The 22701-nt window shown below is 38.9% G+C and overlaps 1 protein-coding gene across 1 annotated transcript in view; it reads right to left on the reverse strand.

Annotated features, from left to right (window-relative positions):
* The window catches only part of AMMECR1 (AMMECR nuclear protein 1), a 74279-nt gene that overhangs the window by 4816 nt on the left and 46762 nt on the right, over positions 1-22701 (reverse strand). The window contains 3 exon segments of the mRNA XM_039571933.1: positions 2385-2481; positions 4144-4234; positions 11589-11703. Of these exon segments, the coding sequence (XP_039427867.1) occupies positions 2385-2481; positions 4144-4234; positions 11589-11703 (303 nt within the window).

The following is a 22701-nucleotide window of genomic DNA, read 5'->3' on the forward strand; positions in this document are numbered from 1 at the left end:
AAATCACAGAATATCTCCAGTTGGAAGGGACCCATCAGGATCATCAAGTCCAACTCCCTACTCCTCACGGAACTACCTAAAACTAAACCATATGGCTAAAAGCATTGTTCAGACACCCCTTGGCCTCCAACAGGCTTGATGCCATAACCCTGGACAGCTTGTTCCAGTGCCTGACTACCCTCTCAGTAAAGAATATTTTCCTAATGCCCAGTCTGAACTTCCCCTGAGGCAGCTTCATTCCCTTTCCTTGTGTTCTATTGCTGGCCACCTGAAAGAGATCAGCAGCTCCCTTCCACCCCCGCCTCACGAGGAAGCTGTAGACCCCAATGAGGCCTCTCTCATCCCTCTCCAAACTGAACAGAACAAATGACCTCAGCTACTCCTCCTGAGCCTTGCCCTTGAGGCTTTCACCATTCTGGTCATTTTCCTCTTGTCATACTCTATAGTTTGATGTCCTCCTTAGAGAGAGGCACCAAACTAATTTTGCAGGCACTGAAGTGAGACTGGCAGGCCTGTAGTAACAAGGATCTTCCTTCTTACAAATGGAACATTTGCCAGCTTCCACTCGACTGGGACCTCTCCTGACTCCCAAGTCAGTTGAAAAATAATGAAGAGTGGTCCTACAAGGACATCGGCCAGCTCAGTGTTACTAAAGGCAGAATCCAGGCCCTGACAACAAATATTCTGAATACATCTGCATCAGTATTGTCTGACAACAAGGGACATGAGGAACCAGTGCCTGCTGGGCCTTGCTGAGAGAGCAGCAGCTCTTCTGGAATCCATGGGGATGGTACGTGGAACTCATTAAATGGAATTCCCACCCTATGCAACCAGCCAGGGGCTCTCAGGTTGGCTGAGCACGATCGGGGGGGCTGCACAGCCCCTGCACAGCTCTGCAGATGGGAGAGAACCCCCAGCTGCTGACCCTCTGCATTCCAGACTCCTCTGACTGCTACGAGTCCCTCAGTGCCACTATTGTTTAGTTCTCTCAAAACATGGCCAGAACTGCTGGGGGTGAACCTGAAGGGAGTGACAGACTCGTTGTGATCAGCCTAAAGCTTTCTTCACACACAGGATGTTTACTTTAATTCAGAAGACTTGAAAAAGAAGTTAAAAGACAATAAATTACTAAAATGGGGTTCTAAAACAGGTTGTCTAATACTAGGAAGCAATTAGTATTTTAATAATACTGTCTCTAATCTGTCAGCAGAACCTGAGATTTTAAGCAAGTAAAATAGGCAGTCAAAAAAACCCTTTTTCTGAACATTAGAAAAATTATTGTTTGTTCATTTCACTTATCAGGCAACTGATTTTGCTAGCAGTTTCATTGTTGTGAACTTAATTACACTAAACACATGGCTTTTTACGGGATTTTTGGGGGGTGTGGGGGTGAACTTTGGGGGTGTTTTGTTTTGTGCTCCATGCCATTCCACAGTAGTTGAGTTTCTATAAGAATCCAGAATCCCAAACACTCATTGAGACCCAAAGTCTCTATCTCCCGGAAGAAGACAAATGGTCAAAACTTCCTTATAAGATTTTAAAAAATCCTATTTCTCCACGCATGACCGAATAAGTGGAGCTCAGCAGTCATTTTACACTGAAGGCTTATACAAATAAATAGCTTTAGAGCCATTCTGACAGACATTCACTCCTCTACCCATCACCACTTAACTACAATATTATGTGCAGAGTATTATGTGCTGCTAATTCTGAAATACTTTGGCTGCCACACACTAAGGAGCCCTCAAGAACACGTTTTATTAAATTAGCAAAACCAAACTAAACTAGTATGAAATAAAATATTAAATTCTTGTCCCCACTCTTGGGAATACCCTGATACAGTTTCACTAGTAGACTGGCTGTCAAAGCAGTGCATAGCCTGATGTCTCACACCTTAAGATTATAGAAACCTGCACTCCACATGGCATAACCCAAACGTTTGTCTGAGGATCCAGCGGATTAGGGATCTGAGGGCCTCCATGACGTACAGCGGCAGCCCCACCATGCACCATCTGCCCAAATAAATCTGACAAGAGCAAGTAATCCCTGTTAGCTACAGCCCTGAACACCCACTACAGCCAAGGAATACTCTGTGAGAAGCCAGAGCTAAAAACACTGCTGAGAACGTGCAGAGTTATCAACCCCAATATGCAGGTACACTGATGCATCGTGCCCTGGTATTGAGCAGCCAGCTCTTACTCCTTGCTTAGTGCCACTAATCCCTCTGCAAGGCTTCTCCTAAGTCTGTACTGCTCTTGTGGAAACAAAGGAATCATTAATGATATATCCAGGAGAGTTTACTGTTACCATCTGCAGGAGCACTTACCAGGAAGGAGCACCTCCCAGCATTACAACAGGGCTATGTGCGGTATCCCGGTGCATACCTGGTTAGCTTTATTGTTTTCCTGAATTCATTAGTAATCGGAGCTTTGTAGCCTCCTTTCCTCAACAAGGAATCTATGGTTTGAATGTGGTCCCATCCTGTTGAATTTTACAGTAGCACAAATTAGTGAGAAACACAGCAATAGGAACAGATGTTGCAAAAGCACAGTACAGTGTGTGGTGCTGCTGAGAGCGCAAGAGCTCTGCTGGCGCTCGGGATAAACCAAAACATTCCTCCCTACTTCAGAACAGCTGAAGGAAGTACCACACGTAGGATTTCTTTACATGCTCAGTTCACGCTACAAACAACGTGTATTTTTCATCTCTTAGTTGAAATATATTAAAAGCAAACCCACTGTACCCAGGTGTCCAAGACTGGGCATGAGATACTAAACGAAACTTTTCCAAAACATTCACGTATGATCACGTATCACAGCCACTTAAGACATTATAAATGATTATGACAATATGGAAAACTAAATTTCTGTATAACATTTAAAATAATTATTAGTGAACATGTGCAGAGAACTTGAAATCAGACTTCTTCATAAATATTGCTTAACTTTACAGAGATATGGCTAATTTTAGAAGGACTAGATATTACAGGTGTCTGGATAATGAAAGAAGCAATGGATTAAAAATACAGATTCATTACTGCTCTCAATAAAATCTTCATGCTTTCCAAAACTCCTATTTGTTTAAAAACTCTCATACTTTAAATAGCTGTTAGACATGTTATTTCCTAAAGATGCAATAATTAGTCACATTGTTACATTAAAAAACCGGAAAAAAACACAGTAGGTTTGGGCACATACAAAATACAAATGAATAGTTCTGGAGACTTTAAAGAATCTGACTGCAATTCATGGTCTACTAAAATTATTCAGAAATTTAGACACATTCCCTCCACAATTCCTGAATTTTAAAAAAAGCTTGGAATGCCTCTAGACTTTAAAGCAACTATTTGGAAACAGAATTATCAATTAAAAAGGATCCTCAGTAAAGGTATCAGCTGAACCCTTTGTCAACAAACACACATAAAAATGCAAAAAAAAAAAAAAAAAAAAAAGCAGCAGCAAAGAAAACTGTCAAAGATTGAGACAGACTGAGACACACTATCAACCTTGGAAATAAAAAACACAGTGAGTGCTCGGAGTCAGCAAAAGATGACTGTTCAACAAAATTGACTCTAATTTTTTAAATTCACCAACTTAAGTCTGTGCCCCTATTAAAAAGGACTTTAACAACATTATTGTGTCCTTTCATATTGAAAATAATTTCCTTCCATTCATTAAAAACCCATGGGAAGTCAGTGTTTGTAAAAGGAATTGAGTACTAGCAGAAAGTACCTAACTGCAAAACAACTTGATCACTGGGAATTCAGGAATAAATCGTGGTTAGGATAACTGGCCAACACTTAACAGAGCTTCTGCATCTCCCTTATATCCCAGCCTAAGAGCCACACAAAAACTGGCAGCTTTTAATAACTGTTAGCCTGGCTGACAGCACTGTACCACCCCTCCACATTTTATTTTCCTACAGCTACGCTGCATTTGTGACTGTCTTAAAAAACAGCTACGGTTTACTGAATCCCTCTAGGAGACTGACACAGGCATGTAATTGGCATTTATATGAGAGTCTTCTTACAATTAAATATTGCTCCATCATCTGACATCAGTGCAAGGTCAAATATTGCATTTTAGATTTATAGGTATGTTTAAATTCTTCACCAGATCATATGAAATAAAGTGCAACAATGACCTTGCTCCTTCGCAACCTCCGGTAGGTAGGTGGCCGTGCGCTTTGATCCTTTCTCGTTGATGAATTCTATTCTAATGCCATGTACACCCACCTGCAAGAGATTGGCAGCTTCATTAGTACATTACCAGAGAAAAGATCCAACAGCTTTCTGACATGGTGAAACCCAAAACATGAACCTTTCAGTGGTTAACAGCATTTCACACAGAGTTTCAGGAGGTGGCACTGCAGTGGGTGTCATCTTTTAGAGAGGTGTTCACTTACAGCCACGTAAGCTCAGCAGCAGCACAGGTACACAGGATGTTCCTCTGCTCCCCACCATGGAGCTTCATTCCAGGGCTGGAGGAAATCCAGCTGAGGGGCTAAAGTTGTTCTGTCTCCTCTGACACTGTCACCAATGTTGTTGCTGATAAAATCACCTGGTCACCAGCTATAATTTGCAGGCAAAACAGCTGCCAAATCTAATGAGGCTTCAATTAAGAGCATTAATTTTGTTCAAAGCAACAACTGAATGATCAAAGATTTGTCACACTATGGACTCGAGCCTGGAGCCTTCAAAATTTCTGCTCGCATATGAGGAGGAAACAGAAATATTCCAGAGTACCCAGCCTCAAACTCCTATTTCTGTGCTACTAAGAACTGTAAGGTGACAAAATGCCAGCATGGAAACCAAGATTACTAATACCAAGGAGCTGGATGCAGATAAAAATCAAAATGCCAAAAACATTAGAAAAAAACCAAAGAGGCTGGACACCTTTCCAGGGCATTGTTTAAGGTCCCCTGTTTTCAGGTTACAATAATTCTGTGGAGAGTACCTGCACTGCGATCAGGCCATAAAAGATATTCCACTGCCAGAAGTTTTCAGTTACTTTTGGATTCTGTGCACAAACACAAAGCATTAGTAGATGGACATTTTTATGCCCACATAACCAAGATGATTTTTCCATTTGAAGCCAAAGGTCCCAGCACTGTATGTGAAAACGAAGAGTTGATGTTTAAAAGGGTACCACGTTGTTCGGTATGGCACATCCTTGTGGACACAAAATTAATCGAAAAAAGCTGTAACAGTTTCTCCAGTGACAACTTACTTATTTTACCATAACTGCAGGGCAGTCAAAAAGCAAATAAGGAATATTTACAAAGCTCTACCACTTCGTCAATTAACATATTTGCTTATATTAAGACTTTAATTTTTAGTATTTTCATTCTTTATATATGATATAAGCAGGAGATATGGGAGGAAGAATCACTTACAGCTGGTCAGGGTCACAACCATTTTTCCCTATGAATCTAACATTGTTCATAAATAGGAAAAATTTAACTTTGTAACTAACAAATTTAATTCACTGCAAATTTTAACATATTATTTCATTACCAAACACTCCTAAACACCAACTTTCATTGCATGGATATATATAATCACTAGAGAGATCAAATCTGTATACTCAGAAGATATAATTATGAACCCAAAGGGCCTGAAAGTAAAATGAAATTGTGTTAGAAGCTGAAAAAAGCCTAGAGAGTTTATCCCCAAACCAGTAAGTTTCTGTTGCTGGTGATTTTATAACTGTCTATATTCAGTTGCCCGACTACTAAGATGAAATATTTCCAGGGTTTGCAGAGCTTTAAATCCTGCAGAATATGAGATTCTAAATGCTACACAAGTGTTTTGCATAATAGTGACCACGTAATATTCATGAGCAACTAACCAGGAGCACTAGTGATGTATTAAGTATGATGAAACATTCAAGTTGCTCCACTGCTCTGGATGTTCCCCATTAACCATTTTAATGGACTTTTATGCCCATGTCTGTAGAAAAAAGGGATGAACAGCAGGGGAAAATTTCATAGCATCCTGTGGAGCATGAATTCCAACTGCATAGCTGAGCCGGACAAACAGCTTTTCATTGTTCAACTTCAGTTAAATCAAAACCAGGCTTGAGTTAAATAAATGGAAGCCACACACAAGCAAAGTAAAAATGATCCACACTAAGAGTGGCATGGGCACAGTGTGGAATTCATTTTGACTTCCTCAAGAGACTGGTGTTCAACTGATGCAAACTTCTGTGAGGTCTCCCAAAACAGCCCACTCCAAGATGGGAGGTAAGGGCTGGGTCTGTGGAAGGCATAACTGCCCTGCTACCAGGAGCAGCACACACCTTCCTACGCAGCCTCGGGCCTGCTTCTCAAACTAAAAATACTGATATACTACAGGCAACATTCTGTACAAGAACAACATCTGTCTGTGCAGTTTAGAAAAACAAACCAATCTTGTGCAGATGGAGCTGGAGTTCAGTCTCGCCTATTACCATTTATTAGGGAAATGACTGCCTACAGGTATCCCCTGGAGCTGAAAAGGGACCACGCAATCGCTGCTTCAGCCTCCCACGTGGATAGGAATCTATTTAAATTGTTGCTATTGGGAGAGGAAAGCAAGACAAGGAGAGAGACTTAGGCAAAAAACAATCTCTGCCAATAGAAATATTTCCATGGGGTTTTAGAGCATGAAATACTGTATCCTATATAAGCAGTACTTGTAGATATAAACTTTCTGACCAGTTGTGTAAGTGGCCAGAGGCTACCTAAAATTAGGTTCTGTGACAATATTAATTAAATTAACAGATCTTTCATTAAATCTAAGGATTTCATTAAACTATATTATTTTACTTCTGAAATGACCTTAACAAGACTTCAGACTTTGTTGTGTATTTAAACACATTAATATTAATTTATACACTTTTAAAAAATGAATTCTTTATTTCCATACACTTTGGGATGTGAGAAAACAGGTACATGCCACATTTATTGTTTTGCCAAGTGCCTATGGCACTTGCCAGATTACTGCCCACAATACCCCTTCTCTATATATATCTAAGAAAAAATGGTTCCAAAACCCTCTCTGACATCAAAGCTGAAGCAACTCTCCTGATGGACTGTTCTGCCCCAAAGCTCCAAACACAGTTCATCAATTTGTTCCTCATGGACTGATTCTCCAACCACACTGAGAGGAAGAAATAACACTATTCTCATTAGACTGTCCATGGGGAATTTGGATAAGCACCTGAACATTAGGCCTTGTTGAGACTTAAGTTTCTGTGCTCTCCACTGTATCATCCAGTAATGGTTCTGTTCGGTTCCATCTACTGCACTGAAATCTTTAAGAGATTTGCATGCAATCATCACTAATTAGTTTAAGATTAATTCATTGTAAAACAGTTGTTCAGAAATACATTAAAGCAGGTAACAAAGAGCCTGTTACAGAGAACCCACATGGAATGCTCCAGAGCTGGAGCAGTGCAACACCCCCTTGGTGTCAGGAACAAGCATCTGCCTGTTCCTTATGTCCACTCACTATCTGTGTTCTCCTACACCCAGACATGCTGCACAGCCCATACCACCACATGCCAGTGGCACTGTGACTCCCTGCTCTGGGTTAGGGACAGCCCTTCTACTAACTTGGGGTTTGTCAGCTCCATCTCTGAAGAGCAGCAACCTAGAAACATTTTCCAACAAAAAAGCTGGCTGGAACTTGCACAGTATTCCTTATGATACTACAGAACAGTAACTTTCCCCTTTATTTACCTGACTAATACTATGGAAATAGTGGTACACAAATGTGTTTGGAAACGGAAACCTTTAGATTAAGTGACTATTGCTATTTTCTTCAAGTTGATCTCACTTCTTATTAGCTGAATTCTACAGCTGTTTAGCCCCACATTAGCAGCAAATATGCTGGCTTCTTTCTGACCATCTTTAGTAGCATCTAAATACTACATTCTGATTTAACAACAGAGGCAAGACTCCTCAGGAGGTTTGTTCTCTACCTCATGGCAAGCATAATCATTCATTTACATACATGGAATCACTGAATATTGTCCAAAGAGAACAAAATATTGAGATTCAGACTATTTTTTCTCTGTTCTACAGAACAGAAGCTGAGAGCCACTGGTGTCGCTGCACTTGCAGGCAGGAAAGAACTTCTGCAACTCTTGAACATACCCACTTTGTCAACACTGAAAAGCCACCTTTCAGTCAAAATTACTGGCTACAACTATTTAAGCTAATATTTAAACCAGTGCACACAGGCTAAAGGCCTTTCCTATCAAGACAGCACACACAATTCTGCAGATTTTACTTTGCTGAAGAACAGCAACTTCAGGGCAAAGACCTCTTTCATGGTATTTTAAGGAAGAGCCACTGCTCAAGTCTAGCCAAAACGTTATTCTAAGTACATACAATTGCAGACCTTTAGGATCTTTTCATAAAAAATGAGGAGAGGATCTGAATCAGCAGGTCTGAATTAGTTTATAATGACTGCTATCAATAGCAGATATGTTTAAAAATAAGTGGCCTTTATGACTTGTCTTGTAACTAGTCCTTTGTTGTCTCATCTTTAATAAAAGAGCAGTACTATCACAAAACCTCCCCATATCTGAGCTTTTCATGCTATCCATTTCTCTGAGGTGGAAAGGCTGTGCAACTGTGCAACTCCACCCCAGCAGCAAGTGGTCTCTCATGGGTTCTGTGAAGCAGAAATGGAGATGCAGTTCCCACACTCCCAGAGTTCCTTTCAAAGCCCTACATCTGTTCAGCCACTGAAGTGCACTGCCATTCAAACTCACGGGTATGTAAGGATTCTAAGTTGTATTTTAGGAAGCATCCTTGTGAACATGGCTTTGAAGTGGTCCTTTAAAGATGTGTACTTTCCCCTAAATACTTTTATAAAAGGTGAAAATGGCAGCAATTTGAAAAATCATATGGGAGCTAACTGCAGTGAATTCCCACAGATCTGTTTACTTGATGGAAGTTTCTGCTGCAAAAGGATCTCACATTGCTTTTTACAGCTGAAATATTCTTTTATTTAGTTTGGGAAGGTAATTCCTTAATGAGAGAAAACATCCATCACTCTGCTTCAGGATAGAGAAGACACTCCTGAGCTGTCTTCAGACAGCTTCACTCCTGACTTCAGATAACCTTGTCTTAAGCCCTCAGAGCAGAGTTGTCTGAATTGGCAATTCTGAAATATTGGGGCCTGTGTCAGCAAATTGCTGACCTGGCTCCCACAAGATCATCAGTAGCACACCTACAAAAGCAGGGTCTCCTAACCAGGCTGATGATTTTCAGGATGATCTCAGCATGACAGGAGATGAAACACGCAGAATCTCTCTTTACATCATACTCTAGACATCCTGAAATGTCCTTTTGCCATTAATATTGCATAACTGCTACTCCCTTAAAAGACATATGGGTGACATAAGCTATCTCACTGACAGGCACACAGTGATGAATCATTCTTTTAAGGACTAACAATTACAAATTTTATAATCTCATATTTAGATGTCACCCCCCTCCTCTGGGCCCCTTTGCATGGAAACCTAGTTTGTGACCATTTCTTGGAATTGTAGGAATTTGCAAAGGTTTTTAAAAACTTATCATTAAAAAACCTTAAATGAGATAGAGAGCAACTAAGCAAATGGATAACACAAAGACTTTCGTATTTTTGACCCCTGCATTCTTGCCTCCTAAGTCAGGGCTTTCCAATAAGAACAACCATGAGAATCCATAAAATCAATCAGAATTTAGCAACACTAGAGCTCTGCATTATGCTTACTTACAGTATTGTTAAAGTCTCACAAGTTCTACACAAAACATAGAAAGAACATAGGAAGTAAAAGCCTCCTTTTTTTCATACGAGTTATGATTCAGCAGTCTCCCAAGGAACAAAGCTAAAACCAGTCTTTCCAAAGGAAAGTGGATTTTTGAACCCAGATTTTGCTTTTAGTTTTTCCTTAAGGATGAATATTTGGGCCATCTTAGAAGTTTATTTATTGAGACAATGAAACAGCACCTAATAACACTTACAGACTATGGCATGCAAAGAGCTAAATGCTATTTCATTATGCACTTCACATTTTCTGAGTCTATTCATAGTCTGATTTTTATTAAATTATAATAAATGAAATTTAAAACATCACAGTGATGGCTACCAGAAGTCAACCTGGTAGAGGAGAAAAATTCTACCATTTTGATTTCTAGCTTAGTTTAATATTAATAGTCACTAGTTTGATTGCTTGAAAACACTGTTTGAAGTGTCAAATGGCTGAGTGACAAGGCAGACTACTCCATAAAAGCTTCTTGTTGAGAATGCACACAGAGTTTCTGCTAAGATTCATTTTTGGTCTGACATTACCTAAAAAAAAAATAAGTATTTCTGATTATGGTGAAAATGCTCATAAACCCTAAAGAAAACCAGGATTCATCTCATTCAGAATTATGTATCAGAAGGTAAGAAGCCCTTGTCATTATGAGGTGAACAGGAAACACATCTTTGTCAATTTTCAGCTACTGTAAAATTCATAATGCTGAGTTTACTGCTGGATACCCTCCTTCTGAGACAGCGGGGCCTCTTACTGTTCTAACAAGTGCAGTTTCTATTCAATATACATTTTTAATGTGTATTTTTAATGTGTAAATACAATAGAAAGCCTCTTTTTCTCCTAAGAAGTTCTAAATATTTAGTCAGGTTTAGTTATTATTAAAAGGAAATACTGTAGCTTTTGTTGTATCTCTGGTATTATTATTTCTGCTATCCTACGACAATTTCAAAATTTTTCTTATGTCCACTCAAAAATAGCTTCAAAGAGGAATGCAACATGATGATTGAGGTGAGGAGTTCATCTTAAGTCAAGTACCTTGTTTTTTGCAAGCGTCCAATGCCAAACAATTATGGGAAAAGAACATTACAGACTAACACTTCCATCAGTATACACTGTCATACACACGTCAGCATTTGCTTCTTAATCTCTTTTATGCTGCTGTTCCAAGAGGATGCATGCAGGTTTCCTAGAACCTGGCAATTAGAATAGATTCATCTCCATGCGTAAGCAGCATTGAGAGCAATGATTTACGTGGCCTCATTGTATAAAGGCTTTGTGGGGTCTGTGCAGGACACTCACTCTGAAAGCAAAGTTTGGGGCAAGATGAGTGTCTCTACAAGCTAAATAAAGCAGCTTATTCTGGGATTGCAGTTTTGTGCAGTGCTTGTTTCCAGAAGCATACATCAGACTGTTAACCTCCATACTGGAGCACCCCTTTCCAGAGTCAATGGACTGATCTACCACATAGATCCAGCAAACGAGGCCTCAGGACACCTTTGCTCAGACAATACCTTCCTTGATGGAGTCTTAGACATCAAGACAACTGTGCAGACCACTCCGAATGCCTATGTGGGCAAAACTACAACTTCATTCCATTTGCATGGCTCAGACTTTTGAGGTGATGACGGTTTCATCAAAAAGTCTCTTTTGAATCTATGCACATAACTATGTGTACAGAGTGCAAAATAGTGACAGCTACACTAATAGATACAAATCATTTAAACAGTGACTTCAGCTATAGATGTTCATAGTATCAAAATCATTTCTGTAAAAGATATCTAACATTCTTACCTCCCAATCCATATAGTCACACACATCTTCAAAGTTAGTGAGTAGAGACACTGAGCAGAAAAGCCGTGGCAGCTCATCCCTCGTCATTGGGGGGAAACGACTATCTTTAAGGGCACTGTTGGAGACAAAACAGAATTTCAAAGGATTTTTTTTTTTTTTAAATTTCAAGGATCTAATCTGAAGAGTAGAAAGGAGAAAATAAAAATCCTGATGAAATGATAACCAGTTTGATAACCCAGTCACCAGTGTAACACACTGATCAACATTCCCAATCTTTTCCTTAGAAATTGGTTTTGGTTCTTGGCTGGCCAATCAGATGATGTTCTGAGGGTCATTCCTTCCTGAGCTGGTTTTGCTACTGTGACAATCTTATTAATGAACCAGCAGAAAACTTTTACAAAAAGTTACAAAAGCAATAGCTCTTCCACTTGCAACATGTAAACCCCTTTCAAAAAAGGATTGAATTTCACAACAGAAAGTGGAGAGGTAAGTTCTATAGCCTGCAGTGATCAAACACTTAACAGAGTAATCAAATTGTAGAACTTAATTTTTCAGTGAAAAAAGAAAAAAAACAAACAAGCAGAACATTCTCTAAAAAAGACTGGTATTCATGCTTACTAGCAAAGGTGAATATAAGAAGGTGAAAACATCCAAGGGCTCTACAGACCTGTAAACCTACAGGACTCAAGGAGGTTCTGCAAAGCAGATGTCATGATTAGTAACAGAGAAGCTTGCAAACAGCTAATCCATGGCTGACGTACCATTCTACAGACAAACACACCTAGCAGGGTAAAATCCACACCGAGGGGAGCTGCCTGTGCACAGGCCAGCACGCCTGGAAACACACAGCAGTTAACAGACAGCAAGCAGTGCCATAAGTAAGAACATTTGTAAAAACCTACTTGCGTAAGTTCGGTTAAGAACCAGTTAAATTGGCAAAGGGAAGGTTAAAGTGAGGATGGCATCTCAATCTTTTATTCTCTTAAGCTTTGAAACATGATGTGAATACAAACATGCTCATCTCCAACAAAAACAGTGATCTGCTAACTGAGCTTTTGGATGAGTAAAGAGAATTTAAGAGACTTACTGAAATACTACCAAGCTCTTCACGTGTCTCATTGTTTCATCTAACAATTAGATGGTTCTTAATCGTTTTACTTGGCCTAGAGCCAGTGGCTGCCATTAGCTGATATAATCACAGCCATGGTGTTAGAATAATGGCTGCAGGCTCTGCACCAGAAATCACCATTTTGTATAAAGAGTAATAGAACTTCATTAAAGCAGTCCATGTAAGGACACATGAGGAAAAAAAAATCATGTAAAGTATAACTAAAGGAAATCATTATATGTATAACCAGAAACAGTTTCCCATCAAGAACTAATACCATACACTGCAGAGTTAAAAACAGAACCTACATTTTTCTGGGGTGGGGGGAAGGCAGGTTTTTTGCAGCAGATATGCTACAATTACAAAACACAACATAGTATTGAAAGTCAGAAGTCTTTCTCTACACAGACCTGTGAACAACTGGGAACACTAAAGAGATTTAAAGCATAAGGCAAATAATATTTAACTAATGACTTCCACTGAAGATATATCTAAAGTAGGTAATTCTAATGGGATTTTCCAGGCTAGCTTTGAAATTGCTGGAACCAAGCAGAGTTACCATCCTCTGCTCTCTGATGGTTCAGAGCAACATCAGAGATAACTCCTATAGCCACAGCATACCAGCAACATCCCAAAATACCAACAACCTAATTCAGCTTTCAAATCCCCCCACATGGTGGGGAAAATAAATAAATATACATGTGTTCCTCAGAACACAAGGACAGCTCCAACCAAAAGTCTATCTAGATACAAGTCATAACCAACAGCAGTTAGCAAAATCAATGAATAAAAGAACATGGTCATAGCAAATGTCCAGGGGTACCTTCCTAGAATACTGTCCAGGAATCCAGTTATTTATATCTTAGGTATTTTGAGACAGAGCTGGGATCTCTGTATTTTAGAGGTCTTCTGAATTTTATTTAGTAAGTTCATGTACACACACTTTTAACATTTTACCCCCTTTTATAATTAAAAAATTATGCTTGGAAACTCCAATCCTCTTCAAATCCATTGCTATTACAAGTTTGCTTATATGCAGATGGCTCATTTCCCCAAGGTCTGGTGCATCTCTGTCATACAAACAATATATGTGAACACTGTACTGAGAAACACCCAGACAGACAAGCATTAGTTCATCAACAAACAACAAATCCAGTTATCTTAACAAACAACTGTACGCACAGATATTGCTAATATTACTTTAAATCTATTTCTCATAATTTATGCAACAATCTCACCAAGCAAAACACTTCCCATATTGCAAGAATTTACAACCTTCAGAAGATTTTTTTTTTTCCTTTTCTTTTGCACAGCTTGGTACTAGGAGCTTCTTTGAATTCCACTCCCTCAAGCCGCCAAAATCCACTGTGGATTTCAACGTTTTGAGGCAAAGGTTGTGTGCTGTGGGTGCAAGCCTGATCCCCACAAAGCTAGCAGCAAGTCTCCAGCAAATTCCCACTGACCGAAGATCTGCTGCACTGGCATTGCTAGATGAGAAACCATCTGTAATTTAACATTCATCAAGTTGTGCAGAAACAAACCTCACCGCATGCTCATGTAAGCCATGTCTCACAGAACCATAGAATATCCTAAGCTGGAAGGGACCCATCAGGATCATCAACTCCTGGCCCTGTGCAGGACACCCCAGCTCAGCTACTCCACTTAAATGCTGAGCTAATAATTCGAAACAAGATGAGCGAAGTCATTACAAATTTAAATATTGATAAAAAGCTGAGATATGAAACCTTCAGGTGAACACCGTGGGAGCAGGAAGATGCACAAAGGTGTAAAAGCCTCAGGCACACAGAGGCAGCCAAGTGGTTCAGTTCCAGTGAAAGCAGTGCCATGCAGTGACCAGCACACACTGAGCAGCAAGCTCAGCTGGCCTGCTCCATTCTTCAGTAATGACACTGGCACAAATACCTTGTCTTCATGGAACCACCTCACAAGAACTAAAATATTGCTATCAAATAATGGAGTGATTTCAGTTATAACTAACTCCTGCTGAACTGCTAGGTGCTATTCCATCTGTACAGCATGCTGGAAAATTCCTCCTCGACACCTCCAAGACTACAGACACTGGTGCACAGATCCTGTCTCAACACTCCTGCTGCTGGAGGTAAGCAAGATATCTGGCAGAATAAGACCACAGATTTGAGTAACAGCCTCTGACATCACTGTGACTACACAGAGTATTGCTGTTATTTTATTCCTCCTGTCCCTGTCTTCAAGCCCTTTTTGTCTTTCAAAACAGCTTGGCCTCTGTTGTTTCATAAGTAAAACCAAAATTTACCTGGAGAAATTTGTGCTGATAATCAGCAACTGGAAAAAAATGTACTGAAGGGAAATGCCAACAAGAGAGCATTTATTTATACTGATTAGCTACACATGAAATGCCATCTGCTAACAATGAAATACTGTCTACTAACAAAATTTATGAGACAAAAATTGTATCAGGTGCCAGTTTTAGAAGAACTGCCTTAAAACCTTGTAACCTTTTCCTAATGAGTTTGGGCACCACATACTATTTTAAAACTTGTGATTTGTTTTAATGTGCTCTATATTACAGTTAGAGTACCAGTCATCTCAGTCATTCTATTATTACTACCATGGCCCCAACTCTACAGTAAGTTCCAGATACCTTAAGAAAACCTAAAAGCACACCAGCTTCGTACCATCTCATCACAGATGAACTGCTTTCATTTTTGCCTTTCTCAATGCCTGGTTAGCAGGAGACATATGGCATTAGAGATGCCTCCCTTCAGGACTCAGCCATTATCCTTAAGTTTAAACTTCATCTCTGTGGGTAGCAAATAAATCACCATCTATGACTGTTCTGACAGTGCCAGTGGAACAAGCGGATGGTGCCCAGTAGTTCCTCAAGGGCAGCTGTCCATGTTGTACAAACCTCAGCTCTCAATGCTTGACAGACTGACATCACTCTCAGAAGTGTCAGCAGATGTCAACATTTAGTCCAAGGATAAAAATCCTTGCATGACTTTTACTTTTGCCATTCTTGTTCTGGGAAGAAAGAGTATCAGTTTCTACAGGCAGCAGTTTAGCACTTACCATACACCTCACACACTCTACAAACATCTGGATGGAAATTCAGACCTGGGCCTCCCCTGACATGTCACTGCACTTGGCATGTATCTCCTGGTGACCAACTCACAGTGAGCAGAAAACAAGACAAGGCAATGCTTGCCTTCCTCAAAAGCTCGTCACTGGTCTGAGCTCAGAATAAAAAATCACCGTGTAACTGTGTGTCAACATTCTTAAATGGCACAGGAGACTTAGGTGCCTGTACTTTCACAGCCTTAGAATTTGATTTTACTGTCTTATTCAATGCTGTCTTTTTCTGTCAATTCTTCTTTTAGAAAAAGGAATGAAATCTGCCATGTTAAATACCAAGTTAAAAAATATTAACTCCACAATTTTTATGTTAAACTTAGAATTAAGGAAGGGCAAGTGGAATTAACTAGCAAAAGAAGTTGGAAAAATTAGGGGAATTAAAAAAATACTTTCAAAGAAAATGCCCCCTAATTTTAAAAGCATTTTCTAGGCTGTCTGTTCTTTATTCCTCCATGCCCAGAAATAATTTACATATATTGCTGCTGACTAAATGGAAGTACATGGTACTGAAGAGCTGAAAAGAGGCAGTGCCAAGCAAGGGGAATTCTAGCTGGCCAATAAAAGGGCATTAGTTTTTCCACATAAGACTCTGCTCCATGTTAAAAGTGAAGCAAGCAAAGTCAGAATTGAATCCTGTTCAAGGAAAACTATTTTTAGACACAAAATGCATGCACGCACACGCATGGCCTTTCTAGTTAAATATTTATGCAGTCTTGGATGTCCTAAGATCAAGTAATTGCCAGTTAAGAAAAAAACCAGAACAAAGTGTTACTCAACTCTCAGTTTTTCTTCAGCTGAGCCATACTATGACAAATTTCAGCTTTTCTTCAAATTAAGTTTATTTGGCCATAGAAAATGTTTATCAGTAATCCCATTTTCCAAGGACCACCCCTCCTTATGTGGGATATGAAAAGCTTGCAAACACTTTAAAGACACTGAGACTATAGAAAGAAAAGGGAATTGTTTGAATTATTTTGAGTTGCTATGACAAACAGCATGATGGTTAGAAAAAAAAATTATATCCCTTATATATTTATGTTCCTTAAGACTACATCTTGTTTTCTATAAAATACCACTAGAGAAGCTCTTAGAATAGCCTGAAATGATAGTACATTCAGGTGAACTAAAATGAAATACATCATTGTGTTCTCCATCCATAATTTCTGTAGGCTATAAAAATGCCTTAAAAAAAAAAAAAAAAAGCTTCAGTCTTTAAGAACCTAGGGCTCTTACATGTGATGTAGCAGATGGGTAACAAACAGTAGAACATGAATTGGGGAAATAAGAAGTAGTAGTGGAGTTTCACTTCTCTGTTTAGAAATGCCTCAAAATCCTTGATTGAATTTAAAAGATCCTTTAAAAGAGTTTGATAGCATATAAGCATCAAAAATAGTAAAGAAGGATTTTGATGCAGATGAATGGAAGCATTAAATGAATTAAATTCCTAGTATTTTACTCATTGTTATTTAACAACAAACATTAACAATAAAATTTCTCACTAAAGCTCTTTTTAGGGGACAGTCACATCTACAGACCCACGCTGGACAGAGTTTAGATAAAATTAGATACAGTTTGGTACATTGCTGGAAATTACTTCGAAGGCTTAAACATGACACGGGAGGAGAAGATGCAAAGGAAGCTGTCAAACACTGGGCATGATGTAAGTAATACTCACTTTTATAGGAAGTGTGAATGAGGCAGAGACAGTAAGTGACTCATGCAATTTAGGAGGCTTACACAGTGAGTCAGTGACAGAACTGAGAACAGAATCCAAGATCCCTGACGCCTAAAAATCTACTTTTTGTGACAGCCTCTCTTCCACTGTCTGCTCAGCCTACCCTGTAGAAACACAGCTCCCAGAGAATTAATCAAAACAGAACTGATAAATTTAATCCAATTTAAAAATTAATTTTCCGTTACTTTTTTAGTTCACTCTCTTACAGTCAATTTTCTCTTAACCGGTTTCCAATACCGAACACAGTTAAACCAAACCATAACTTTCTGGCACCTAAATAATTTTTCAAATATCATCAGTAGACATACGAAGAGTAGGCTAAAGGTCTTACTTTACAAACTATTACCCTCTTCTCATAAACAGTACCTTGGAACAACTTCCAGATGGTAGGGAAAGGACTTAAATTCTACCAGCTCTTCATTTAGATCAGTAAGTATAACCCTGAGATTCCGGAACTTTTTCACTGAGCGAACTAAGCTTAGTAGAATTACCTTTGAAGATGTATTTAACAAAGAAATGGCCCTGTGTCAATGAACTCAGCCCAAAGGGCCCACATACTGTTCTTCAATTAATTCAAAACAGCCTGAAACTAATGAGTGGCAAACTCACTGGACTTTAGGGAACAGTGAAGAAATGACAACAGCAAGAGACACTTGGTCCCAGGGTTTCAGAGGAAAAAAAAAAAAATATATATATAGTATTTATTGTTCCATTGCTGGGTTACTGAGCAGTGAAGTTAGTTCAGATTTTTACTTTTTCATTCAGTAACTTCAATAAAGAACACTTAAGCAGACCACCAGTATTTTCCTAATGAAAATCAGCTCTCATAGCTTGGTTTGGCAGAGACCAGAGAAAACTAACAGCTTCCAAGTCATGACGTGCAATTAATTTTTAAGCCAGAAAAGCAGGGCAGAGTGTGCTCTACTTCAAAAAGTGAAATTATTATGAATACAATCCTCCTAGCTGTCAGCATAAGGCATCAGACAGCCCAACACAACCCCCACAGGTCAGCCTTCTACCGACTTTTATTTATGACCAGCAGAATTTTGCCAACTTAAATGGAGATTTCAAGGAGTGATTTACATGCAACAACAAATCACTTGAATGCAAGGAAAAAGAATTTATTTATATTGTCTTTTTTTTGGGTCAGACTGGAAAAATTTCCAGGAAACAAAACAACTGTGAATGACGTGTTTTTCCTGAACCCTCCCTTACATTTGGGAGACAGAAAGGGAAAGAACAACATTTATACTTCCTGCACATTATGTTGCTAAGTGGTAGTCACAGGGTAAAAAAAGAAATACACACTTGTTGTGGGGCACAGAAACACATCTCTGAAGTTCTAGCTGATTTTATCAGCACAGTGCAGCAGGTAACAGCAACAGCATTCCAGGTGGGACAAATAAAATACTGATCTGGAATTTTGGCTCTTGAATCTAATTATTTATTTTTTACTCCACAAAAGTGAAGTATGCCAGAAAGTCTCTCTTCTCCCAACTTGTCTGAAATCAGACATGTAACTTAATAGGAAGAAGGAATATCCTGCTACTCTATTTTAGACAGTTATTTAAGCTTTGAAAAGAATACCATTCCTCTAAAAGACAAAGCGGAGCACATATATAAATTAAGCACTTAGAAAAGCTCATCAGAAAAGGCAACCTGCGTTGGCTACATAAGACAATTAAGACTCTATTTTAGACAGTCAGAGGCTCCTAAAATAAGCTGTCTGTATGTTCTCCTTATTTAACAGTTTCAGTTATATTAAGAATATTTTTATGTGCACACATGTATTGTGGAAAACATACCCACAATTAAAAATTAAACCATACTGGTATTGCTCACAATATTCTGGGCCCTTGTTTTTCTACAAAGAAGTACACGAGTTGTTTAAATCTAAAGACACCTTTACAGAATATTTCTAGGGGTACTTAAAATTTCCAAACAAATCCTTATTTAATTTTTTATTCTAGCTACATGGTACAGATCCACTCCAGAGCACACACAAAGGACTGACATGGTCTGAGATGCTGCTCAGGAATTCTGTAGTCACTCTGAGTATCTGCTAAGACACAGAGCTAATGCGTACCTGCCCAGGGACAATGGGCTGAAATTCCTGGGAGTTTAACTACTGCTGGTTCTTCAGCTGGGTCTGTCAGCCTTGTGTATGTAGCAGATGAAAACTCAAACTCCTCACTGACTCACTGTTACAAAATTTAAGAAAAGAAAGCTCACAAGCATGAAGCTGTAAAAGCCAACACTCCCATAAATTCCGGGCTTTTTAGCAGAAAGAAACAAAGATGTTTTTTCTACTGCTCTGACAATTACCCAGGGAAATATTCTATCACACTGTACCAAATAAATCTAGTTCATCATTATGCCATGATGATATTACACTGTGTGGACATGACGCCTGAAATGAATTTCTCTTTCTTTCTGCCATAAAGTATCAAGGAAACAACAAAGGTTGCATGAAGAGGTTCTTGAAGTTTAGGAGAAATTTGTGTATGTGCTGTCATAGACTTCAAGTGGAAAAGTATGATCACAGAAGTCACAGCTGCTGCAACCTGTTCCCATTAAAAAATTCAGTTAAAACTAAAAAGACCAACAAAGTAATACTGTAGGTTCCTGATTACATTCATAAGAGTCAAGTTTCTGTGACTTTAACTTCCTTACTGTTTCCTGAAACCAGAAATCTTACACTATACTGCTTCTGTGGCTCTAACGGACTTATCAACCTTTCAAAAGGCCAAATAAGGTAAAGACTCAATTTTTCTCACAGTTTTAGTCCTGTAGAGCATGAGGGTATCATTTTGCATTACTATACAATATACCCTATTACACCAGAAAAAAAAATTAAAATCTTAAACTATGCTAACTTCAAGATGCAGCAGAGCTTCAGTAACACTTCAGAGGTACACCCTGACACAGGTGTGCTAAATCCAAAATCTTCCCATCACACAGCGCAGTGAGAGAGGGAGGCAGCTTGGAGCACAGCACAGCCCAGAGTGAGCAGTTACTGTGCATTTGCCCAGGGGCAGGCAGAGAGCTGTAACTCCTTGTTTCATCTACCCCATACTGTAGAAGCTGAACCAAGGCAGTTTGGGACATCCACTGCCCCACAGCTGCCTGCACTGGGAACTGCTCAGCATGGACCACAAACAACATCTTCTGACTACAAGGGAACATCAGGTCAGCAGCTGTATACAGGACTTTCTTCATAGGGGGCAGCTTCTTTTCTGCCTTTACCTGTATTGTCCCTCACCTGTCCCTGCATCATACATCCTGTTGGGATAAATGACAATGGAATTCACAAAGGCATGACAGTTTATGCCATAAACATTCAGAAAGCTGAAAGGTGTCAATTGCCACAGAAATGGCCTTGTTTTGCTACATAAAAACCAAAGCCACAGCACTTAAAACAATCTCCCAGCATAACACAGTGATTGTCACAGTGACTCCAGACCCTTGTTTAAAAACTGAGCGACAAAACTGACCAGGGTTTGGTGTGTATGTTTTTGTTTGGTGAACATATGATAACAGACTAGTCAGAAAACTCTAATTGAGCTCCAACTGGACTAAATTGTAATGTCACTAAAAGGCTTTCCACCAGATGGCAAAGTTTAGATATTCAACAAAAATGAACTGCTCAATTACACTTAGAACCACACAGCTTGAGCAACGTTAACCATCCAAATCCCTGGGAACATAAAAAGAAATCCCTAGAATTCTCTACATCTCCAGCATGTCTCTCAATATTGACCTAAGATCATTATTTTACCCCAAAACAGATACTGAAGTCAACACAAAAATCTTTAAGGCCACATAATCACTGAATTCAATTCTCATTTAGGCAATTCACAAGATATTGCTCCCACTCTAAAGCCGCATTCAAGTCATAATTTTATAAAAGAACAAATTAATGAGGTATTTTTAATTTATTATGAACTTTAAAAAGACCTCATCTTAAGAACATACATAAAAATGTTTCTAAATGTCACAGCAATGCAGTTATATGTAAATACAGGAAGGTAATTTAAACATTTACATCTTCAATTTCCTGCAGCTTGCAAGAAGAGGGTCTTTTTTAATTGTGCTGCTGAGATTCTACAACAAAAGAGTACTTCACTTTCTCAACACTTCTTTTGTCACCAGAAACACTATATTTTTATGTAAAAATATGATAGTTGAATTTTTATTGCTCAGTTTCAGTACTGTTTGCCACAAACACTGAAACTGTGTTTTTTTGATCAGGACTTTGAAACCACAGTGATGGACAAATTAAATATGCATAATCAGGTTAAATATAAGGAAAGCAACAGGCACGGTAGATTATGCACTAAATCAATTAAGAAGGACAAATATCATAGAATCACAGAATAGTTCTGGGTTTGAAGGGACCCTAGAGATCATTTCATTCCCTGCTGTGGGCAGGGACACCTTCCACCAGACCAGGTTGGCTCAATCATATTTGCTTACCTGAGGTATTGCAGAAAATAGTTAACAGAAAAAGATTAAGACAAGAGAACATGCTGGAATATGAAGGTATTAGTAAATATAGTCTGAGAAATGAAAGGTGACAGAATTCAGGCTTGAAATTCTTCAACAAACACATAAACTGAGAGTAACCCAAGGTCCACACTGCCTTACAGTCTAGAATATGACCACTCAAAATACAGAACACAGAATAATATCCTGGCTTGTTTCCCAAGATTTGTGTTTCATCAGTATCTCAACTCAACTGGGATTATGTTTAAACCAACTGGTTTTTAGCTAAATGCAATCTCTTACACATCTTGCGAGTGCATCTGCAAAGAGTTGCAGATCTGACTGTTGTCAGTGTAGAGGATGATGTATGAGCTCATAGCATCTTACTAATTCTCAGTGTTTTTATAAATATAGTAAAAGACAGGCACAAGATGAATCCCTTGTGGCACATCACATGTAACAAGACCTCAGGGAAAGAAAAGGTCCTTCCTTATTTCATGAGAGTTTTGGTTTCTATGCACTTGCTCCCTCTATCATGAAACTATTCTAGAATGCAGCCATCAGAACTGCTGCATCAACAGAATTTAATTCCGATTTAAGGCAACCAAAAAGGCTTAACATTTTTTCTGTTCCTTTGGTATGTGTGCACATTT

Source organism: Corvus cornix, chromosome 4A (assembly GCF_000738735.6).
Source record: "Corvus cornix cornix isolate S_Up_H32 chromosome 4A, ASM73873v5, whole genome shotgun sequence".
In the NCBI taxonomy this organism is placed as follows: domain Eukaryota; kingdom Metazoa; phylum Chordata; class Aves; order Passeriformes; family Corvidae; genus Corvus; species Corvus cornix.